Here is a 10,236-nt window from a genome sequence, read left to right on the forward strand (position 1 = left end):
ACACACACACACACACACACACACACACACACACACCTTCCAGTAGTGTGCTAACTTGTTCAGTTAATCCAACACACACTTTCCAGACATGATTGCCTTATTCCTCTGTCAATTTCGGATCCTCAGCTTCCCACATCGCCAGCCACGAGCCTGCTATTGTGAACGTAATACTTCAATGTAATACTTTAATCTATAAACGTATCAAATCTGAGTTAAGAGCACCGATAGTGTAGAGGCAGCAGTTTGACTCACTTTCGGGGATCTTGCGTATAGTAGATGTGCCGCACTTGTGTCCAAATTACGCACAGGTAATTACGCCCACTTTATGCTTTATCACCATGTAACGGAAAACGAGCGTGCTTTTACAGCGCGCTGGTCAGTTTGGGGAGGTACAGTTCGGTGTTTTCTCGGTGCATGTTGCGCAGAGCGCACGGATCCCCTGCCCGGGTGATCAAGCCAGAGCCTACCACAGACAGGGCAGCAGCTGTGGAAGTTCAGACAGCTCACAATGAAAGTGCCCCCCCCCCCCACAAGCCTTTTTGTGAGTTCTGTGTAACTAATTCCATTCCCGGTCTAGTGAAAGCTCCTTTGAACTGCGACCACAAACGAGTGATCTACTTTTTGCATCGTCCAGGCAGCCAGTCAGCAGCAGCACCATGAGCTTGTCGCTCTGCTGGACTGCGGTGTTGAATAGCCTCTGACTTCTCTCCATTCAGGCCTCTCTGAGATCGGTTGGGTCCTCCCCTGTGTGAACAGCTTTTGTCGCAAGAGAAAAAACCCTTTTCAGGGTTTTCTCTACCCCCTCCCTCCCTCCTCCCTCCCTCTGAGCGGCTCAGCATCAAGTGCAGCACGGAGCGCCCCGGCAGCGACTTCTCTCGCTCTGGAGCTAATGCCATGATTCAAAGAGGCGAACCTTCATACAGAGATACGAGGACGACTGGGATGCACTAGCAGTCTGTTTTGGGATTGAAAAAAGGGGGATCACATTTGTATACAAAACAAACAATACATTGCGGATTTATCATATCATCAATCGAATGCAAGCAGGTATGCCGCCTTCTCCTATGCGTCCTCCACAGCCTGGTGTAGCCATACGGACAAAGGCTCTCACTCACCAAAAGCTCTTACTCTCCATCTGCATTTTTGGTCTGTTTCTCTGGTTTCTTGGATTGCGGCTTGGGTTGCCACTAACTTTGCGTCTGGATACCTGTAGACTAATGGTGATTCTTATTCGACTGGATTAGGCTATTCCCAATTTGCTAAATACTTAGGCTAATCGTTTAGAAGTTTGTTTGGATCGTTCCTGCGCTGTAATTGAGATATGGACATTGAACCGAAATGCATATTCATGTGAGAATAATTGTGTTTGGTAATTCTTGATTGGCTATAGTTGTTAATGTGATTAATTTAGATTTAGATTAGATTAGATTAGATTAGATCTTTATCTTCCCCCAGGGGGAAATTATTTTCACAGAACTGTGTACATTAATCAGACGACAGAAGATATCACCTAGCCTAGTCATGGAGTGTATTGTAGCCTAATATTCGTATTGTAGTAGGCTAAATCATAGCACCTAGCCTCTTATTTATATTTATATAATATTCCATCAGCCTTCATCCAATCTCAAAGGTGTTTTTTTTAACGATAGGCTAAATAAGCCTGTAGCATATTTTTGGTTGTATACCATATTTTGTTAGGCTACTTTAGTGGTTTAGTTTCTGAAGATGTAATTCTATGAAAATTGAAATAGGCCTATATTTAATGTATCCAAATTCATCTGGAAAGATCATTGTTGGTTAATTTGGTAATATCAATACGAGAATCTCTGAATTGATATTGGTATTCAGATATAAGGAGGGCAGATATAATGAGGCCGTTTTTATATATATATATATATATATATAGCCCACTGTCGTCCGGGGGATTAAATCATGCCTCATAATGAACGCTTTTCAATTACACAATACCTCTCCGCTCATAAAGGCGACCCATAAATCCACGAGACGGAGTCATCATAGCGCCATCTTTTGGTGCGCCCGCGCGCTTGGAATACTTTCGCTGACCTCGCGCGGTAATGGAGCGGGCGCGCGGAGAGATGATCCTGTCATGGAAAATCGTTCAGTGAGACGCCAGTAATGGCCATCCACTAGGCCACTTAACGTCTGGTGACGACGTAGGCCTATCAATTACCGCCCCATCGTGATTCCTGAGTGTTTAGTGGTTTTCTGTAGAATCGGTATGATTTGATTTCTAGGGGAAACGTCTGGGCCCTGGGTTGGCTAGAAACTGGCCAGGTCAAACCTCTCATATTCTAACAGTTTCGGACTCAGTCACAGTCGGTTGGAGACAGTCTGAGATAATGGTTGGTGCTGCATGGTTGGTGTTCACTTGGTCAGATGATATCACAAGTGGAGAGTGGTGTCTTGGTGGTTTAAGTGGAGGTAGCCTCAGTCTTCTGGAGGACCACGGGCTGGCTGGTGTGTGGTGGTATTGCTAGGGCAGATCAGACGGATGAGTCCTCCTCCTCAGCATGTAGGCTAATTTAGGCCTACTGTGGTGGTGATAGGATAGCCTATAAGACATCTGCACTCATGTACTGTAAGCTCAAGCTGTTGGAAACGACCAGATGAAAGGGACGAATGATGCCCCTTTCATCTGGTTGTTTAGCTGCAGGCCTATGGTGTTCAGTTAAGGGTTAGTGTCTGGTTGCTGTAGCTTCTTTCTTTCTTTCTTTCTTTCTTTCTTTCTTTCTTTCTTTCTTTCTTTCTTTCTTTCTTTCTTTCTTGTTCTTTCTTTCTTTCTCTTTCTCTGTCACTCACTCACTCACCCACCCACTCACACACACACACACACACACACACACACACACACACACACACACACACACACACACACACACACACACACACACACACACACACACACACACATACTTTATCTCACAGTCTCTCTCTCATCCCCCCCCTCTCACACACACAAGCCAATCACAGGCTCAGATCTACACAGCCAATCAGAGATAGGCAATCAGAGACTCAGATCTGCAGATCTGATCATCTCTGGCTTTTATCCCCCCTTCTCCTTCCCTCCATCATGACTCTCTGGCTCCTGGTTTTGCATCGCTGTTCTTCCCTTTTAATAAGTAGGGCACATGTGTGGCAGTGTTCAGCACACAGCATCTCTAATGTTCAGTATGACTGAGTATATTCCCCACCACAGCCATGCTGACCGCAAACCAGTCCTCTGCTTTGTGGTGAAGTGATGGCCTGTTAAATCATAATGAATAAAATGCCCTGCTTTCTGTACCCTCTGCTGCTATCAGGCATGTTCCTCTCATTCCATCCTCTCGCCCCAGTCAGCCTGTCCAGTCTCTTCGATGTTGATCCCTGAACAGTGCAGAGCTGGACAAACCCGATCAGAGACTAGATAATACCCCAGTACTGACAGAGAGAGACTAGATAATAACCCAGTACTGACAGAGAGACTAGATAATACCCCAGTACTGACAGAGAGACTAGATAATAACCCAGTACTGACAGAGAGAGACTAGATAATACCCCAGTACTGACAGAGAGACTAGATAATAACCCAGTACTGACAGAGAGACTAGATAATACCCCAGTACTGACAGAGAGACTAGATAATACCCCAGTACTGACAGAGAGAGACTAGATAATACCCCAGTACTGACAGAGAGAGACTAGATAATACCCCAGTACTGACAGAGACTAGATAATACCCCAGTACTGACAGAGAGAGACTAGATAATAACCCAGTACTGACAGAGAGACTAGATAATACCCCAGTACTGACAGAGACTAGATAATACCCCAGTACTGACAGAGAAAGACTAGATAATACCACAGTACTGACAGAGACTAGATCATACCCCAGTACTGACAGAGAGACTATATAATACCCCAGTACTGACAGAGACTAGATAATACCCCAGTACTGACAGAGAGAGACTAGATAATACCCCAGTACTGACAGAGAGAGACTAGATAATACCCCAGTACTGACAGAGAGACTAGATAATACCCCAGTACTGACAGAGAGACTAGATAATACCCCAGTACTGACAGAGAGACTAGATAATACCCCAGTACTGACAGAGAGAGACTAGACAATACCCCAGTACTGACAAAGAGAGACTAGATAATACCCCAGTACTGACAAAGAGAGAGACTAGAGAATACCCCAGTACTGACAGAGAGAGACCAGATAATACCCCAGTACTGACAGAGAGACTAGATAATACTCCAGTACTGACAGAGAGAGACCAGATAATACCCCAGTACTGACAAAGAGAGAGACTAGATAATACCCCAGTACTGACAGAGAGAGGCCAGATAATACCCCAGTACTGACAAAGAGAGAGACTAGATAATACTCCAGTACTGACAGAGAGAGACCAGATAATACCCCAGTACTGACAGAGATACCCCAGTACTGACAGAGAGAGAGGCCAGATATGCCCAGTACTGACAGAGAGGTTTGACCACTGTGGTAAAAGCCCCCACCTCCAGCTTCTAGCCTGCAGGATTTATTTGTTGAGTGTGAATCTAATATTAGCCAGGAGAGTCTAGTGTTGCTATGGTCTTGTGTGAAGATACCTGGTTTTCTGTGTAGCCTCAGACTCCATCTGTGGTCTGAACCTGACTGAGCTCTGGACAACTCAGAGACGTGGTTTCTTTCTGCATCTCACTGCCACCCTGTGGAGCTAACAGGTACTGCTGGGTTGATGGGAAGACTGTTCAACAGTATCTTCTCTCCTGTTACACAATTTCTCTGCAGACATTTCTGAATGAATTAAATTGTTTTTCAATCCACTGGTTATTGGTCCCTGTTACATGGAAGTATTTCAGCTCCTCGTCTGCAATTGCCTGCACGTTTTTTTTGATTATGTGCTGTGACGCTCACATTTAAAAAATCTCTCACCCCCCACCCCCCCCCTCTCTCTCTTTCTCTCCACCAGAGTTCAGGCAGTCAGCGCAATGGGCCTTGTTCCCCTGTGTTTGCTGCTCCCTGTGACCGCACTGACCCTCCTATCGTCTGTGACCGCAGCACAGGATGATGATCTCACCTGGCCGCAGTGGCAGGTCCCCCTGGTGAGGAGCAGGCGCACCATCACCCTCAGCTCCGCCAGCTTCGCCGCCAGGCCACATCCCCCGCCTAGCCCCACCTGCGGCATCGAGTGCCAGCGCCGCCTCCCCGACCCCTCCCCGGACCTTCTGGAGGAGCTGCTCGCCTACGAGACCATCTACGAGAACGGCACGCGCACCCTGACCTCTGTCACGCTGCAGGGCCTCGACGACGCCACATCCTGGCCCGTGAACGCCACCTCCTTCTCCGCCGCCAGGTCGCGACAGAGGAGGGAGGTGTACGGGATGGACACGCGCTTCACCATCACGGACAAGCACTTCTCCACCAAGTATCCCTTCTCCACCTCCGTCAAGATCTCCACCGGCTGCTCCGGGGTCCTAGTGTCCCCCAGGCATGTGCTGACCGCCGCCCACTGCATCCACGATGGGCGGGACTACCTGGCCGGGGCGCAGAAGCTCCGCGTGGGCGTGCTGAAGGAGAAGTCACGGCGGGGGAAAGGAGGGAAGGGGAGAGGAGGAGGAGGGCGGGGCAAAGGGAAGAGGAGGAAAGGAGAGAGGGACAAGGAGGAGAAGGAGGACGGAGGAGAAGAGAAAGATGAGGAAAGAGGCGAGAGGCGAGGGAAAGGGCGGGGGAGGAAGGGCCGCAGCCGCCGCAGCGTGGAGGCGGAGAAGCCGTCGTTCCGGTGGACACGCGTGAAGCAGACGCAGGTCCCCAAGGGCTGGTTCAGGGGCGTGGCCGACAGCGTCGCCGCCGACTACGACTACGCCGTCCTGGAGCTGAAGAAGAGCCAGAAGCTCCGCCCCATGGACCTGGGCGTGGTTCCCTCTGTCAGGAAGCTGCCTGCCGGGCGCATTCACTTCTCCGGCTTCGACGACGACCGTCCCGGCAACCTGGTCTACCGGTTCTGCTCGGTGTCCGAGGAGTCCAAGGACCTGCTGTACCAGCACTGCGACGCCAAGCCCGGCTCCAGCGGCTCGGGGGTGTACATCCGCCTGAAGGAGCCCGGGAAGAAGGCCTGGAAGCGGAAGGTGATCGGCGTGTTCTCGGGGCACCAGTGGGTGGATGTTAACGGCAACGGCGCCCAGCAGGACTTCAACGTGGCGGTGAGGATCACGCCCCTCAAGTACGCCCAGATCTGTCTCTGGGTCCACGGGGACTCCAGCCAGTGTCGCCACGTCTGAGGAGAACACACAGGAACCCCCCTCCTCTCCCTTGCTCCTCTCCCCTTCTCTCCCCCGCCCCGCTCCATCAGCCCCCCTTCTCCCCGCCTCCTCCTTTCCCTCTCCCCCCTCAATTTACCAGCCAACCTCCTCTCCTTTCATCTCCACCTCCTTTCACCTCCACCCTCCTTCCATTACCATCAGGGGCCCAGCAGACTGCGTCTCCTCTCCTCACCTCCCCCGTCCTCTCCTCTCCTCCCCTATCTATTACTTTCTGGCATAGAATCCATTGCGCGTGCTCACACACACACACACACACACACACATAAACACGCTCACACAAAACACACACATGCACACACACAAAAAACTCACACATATGCTCACACGCTCACATACACACACACACACACACACACACATACAGACCTGCTGTTGACACTAACAGAACTTGTTGACAGATCCAAGGAACTCTGGCTGTTCGGCTCTTCTAATTTATTTGATAATTAAAAGCAAACAGTCTGACAAATGTATGAAAACCATGATTATATATTTCCAAATCCTGTGTCTGTAGTTTTTATCTTATTTTGACAGCTTTTTATTCGATAGACTTGGATACATTGTCGAAATTGTTTTGTATATTCAGCTATTCCAAGTGAGTGACGCTTATGATGTCATATTATCCCGTCTGGTTTTAAAGGGGGGTGAGGATCACCTCTCGACTGTCCTTCTCACCTCTACGAAGAGTCCATTCGTATCAGGTTTGGTGGAATACCCAGAAAAAACACCCTTTTTCTAAGAAATTTGCATATAGATATTGAGATTTTGATAACTGTTTTTATAAGTATTTTCTAAATCAAAGTGCTGGTGTTTGAAATGGTATATATCTGGATCTTTGAGTGTAACCTCCCTTCTTTACTGCTACCCTTTCCTATCAGATGTGGTTTCAGTCACACCTTATTTTGAGGGGCCCTTTTAGATGGTATGTAGATGCTCAAATTATTATCAATAAACATTCAATCATCCACTGACCTCAACCGTAACCTTTACCAGTGGTTGCATATCATCAGAGTGGCTGTAAATACTTTGATAATATATAGCTCAGTCAGGCAGGCTCAGGTATTGGTTTAGTATTTTAAGCCATTTACTAGACGTGTTTAGTCTTTGGCAGTATCTGCTTTAGAAAGCTCTCAGCCCTAAAATGCATGTGCTTTACATTGACCAACAACAATAATCAACAACGAAGGAAGAAAGCAGCATATTATCCATCAATCCCAGATAGGGTAAACCAAAACCAATGTAGGGTGGTGGTGGTGGAGGCAGCAGCAAAGCAAATAGCAAATGTAGCAGCAAAGCAAATAGCAAATGTAGCAGCAAAGCAAATAGCAGACACGTCATTTAGCAGCAGCGTGTGCAAGGTTTTCTGGTCTATTTTAACAGACCACTGATCAGTGTAGTGTGCCTCTCAAAATAAAGTGTGACCTCTGTTTCTCTAGCTAGCCGGCGGGGGGAGGCGCCTCTACTCTCCTGCAGAGCAGCAGAGGAACATGGTTCAGATGATTCACGCCAACATAATGGTGCTTATCAGAGACTTGGTGCTATTAGATTTAACACGAGGAGACCTATCAGATTGTGTTTCTGATAGCCTGGTACTGTAGCTACTGTATGTTTGTTGTTATTATGAGGCCAGACAGGGCTTACACACACAGACCCGGTCCTGCTGAGGTTGGCATGATTCCAAGCACAGTGGTGAAATCACGTGGTAAACAGCACAGCAAGCTGAAGTCTGAACGTTGATCAACCTTGTCTGTTCTGTTACCATGATTTGTATGAATTTTCTATTGATTTCCAAATACATGACAAGTTTTTCATATTGATTATAAAAACAAATACTGATTAAACTAAGATGCCTACCTGTACTGTATGTGTGTGTTGTAAAGGGTCACTGAGAAAACTACCTGTATGTGTGTGTTTATATGTTGGAAGTGGACGGTCACTTTTGAGTGATTAGAACTGAACTGAATAGTTCATACTAAAGCAGCAACTTATCACATTGTTCTCTGCATATAAAACACTTGAGTTCCAGACACAGGGCAAGTATGTGGTGGCTGCAGGGCTCTAGGCTATATGGGGCTTACACCAACAACAGTGATTTTAGCCAGCTGACAGACAGCTGAGGTAGCCAGTGACAGTGCCTCAAGAGTCTACCGCCTAAATTGAATTTGCTCATTTAATCTACTGCAAAATTTAATTTTTAACATGACCTGTGGTGGGACCCCGTGTCAGCTGTAGATGTCCTGTATGTTAAGAACAGTTAATCTACCCAAGAGGAAGAGACCAGGCAGACCTCTGTGAGCACTTCTTTCCATCAATGAGTTTATTGCATCTCAAAGGGCTTACATGCACTGGGGAGGGCCGTTAAAAAATAAAAACAAACAAAAATATGTTTTTAACTCAATCATGAAAAAAGTACTTGTTCTCATTTATTATTCTTAACTTTTCACAACGATGTCTGCGACAGTCACTTGCATTGACACTAAACAGAGTATCCTTTATATCAGGGGCCACGGCACATGACTGACTGACCAACTGCTTCTAAACAGCAGCCTTTAGACATGGGGGGCTTACTGTTCAGGAACATCCTCTTCTGAACACACACACACACACACACACAGACACACACACACAGGCTGCCTGTCCCTGTCTCCACTCTCTAACACCAATTCACTAACAAGGAGGGGGGTGGCATGTGATGGGTGATCAGACAGGATATGACAACAGAATCTCAAGGAGGACGGGGAAAGGACTGTTCTGCCTCTTCTAAAATATATAAAAATAAGCTACTTCTACAGTAAGAGGGTGTGTCTCTGATGATGACTAGATTCAAACAGCAGAGCGGTGAGACCAGATAGGGTGAGAGTGAGAGGGAGAGTGTGACCATAGGCAGGCCTCAACATACTGTCTGATTGGCAAAACTACTGATGTGACCTTTATATGACCTTGGAATAACTCAAATATAAAACATTTTCTCTGAAAATAATAAGGAGGATGGGGTCTGTCCATCAGTAGCCATACATGTTAACATCAGGTTAGCAATACTGTACATGTTAACACCAGGTTAGAAAACGGTGCTACTAGATGCAGAACAGAGCAAATATGAACAGACAAAACATGAAAAAAATAGAAAAATAGGCAATAAATAAATAAATAAATAAATACATAGATAAATACGTAAACAAAAATACAAAGCACAATGAACATCATACAAATAAATAAATAAATACAAACCACAATCAGCATCATATAGATATCACTAGATGGTCTCAATGGATCAGAAGCCAGAATCAGAAGAAATATATAAGAATCAACATATATAATATAATATATATTCATCATATTATATTAATCATACAGTATATTCAATATTTGTTTCCAAATACGCTCAAAATGATGATGGAGGGAGATAAGATAACACTAACATGACTTTTTACAGTTTGATATGAGATTCACATCAATATTCTCTTCCACAGACAGACAGCCCCTAGGAGGTTCATATGTACATCAAGAGGACTTCCTGAAACAACACCAAACACACTTCTCTATATCTAACGTGGGACCGCCTAGCTGAACCTACTGGTCCAATCAGGTCGGGCGGAGTGGAGCCCCTCCCCTTCCAGAGGGGGCGGAGCCCCGTGCATACTGGAAGGGGTGGGGCCTTGTGTAAAGGGGAGGGACTTGAGGCATTGACACACGTCCATCATTCAACTGAAACACACTCACCCACTCACTTCTGTAGACTTACTTTTTTTTTTTAAGGTGTTTTTGTGTCATTTTGTTTAGACAAAGGACTACATCTAGATAAGCACACACTTGTTTTTTTCAGCTAATGTTCACTTTCACAGTTTGTGCAACAACATTACACAGGGGAGGGGGGGCTGGGTGGAGGAGGAGGGGGACGGGGCGTCTGCTCTC

General features: G+C 46.5%; 1 protein-coding gene across 1 annotated transcript; it reads left to right on the forward strand.

The window, feature by feature from the left end:
- Positions 1-904: 904 nt before the first annotated feature.
- Positions 905-8,496, forward strand: prss35 (serine protease 35). Its single transcript, XM_084443747.1, has 2 exons — positions 905-1,047; positions 4,977-8,496. Exon 2 carries the CDS (start codon positions 4,996-4,998, stop codon positions 6,283-6,285), a length of 1,290 nt encoding a protein of 429 aa, XP_084299873.1. The 5' UTR covers positions 905-1,047; positions 4,977-4,995; the 3' UTR covers positions 6,286-8,496.
- Positions 8,497-10,236: the final 1,740 nt, after the last annotated feature.

This window comes from Borostomias antarcticus (assembly GCF_949987555.1).
Source record: "Borostomias antarcticus genome assembly, chromosome: 10".
NCBI classification, from domain to species: Eukaryota; Metazoa; Chordata; class Actinopteri; order Stomiiformes; family Stomiidae; genus Borostomias; species Borostomias antarcticus.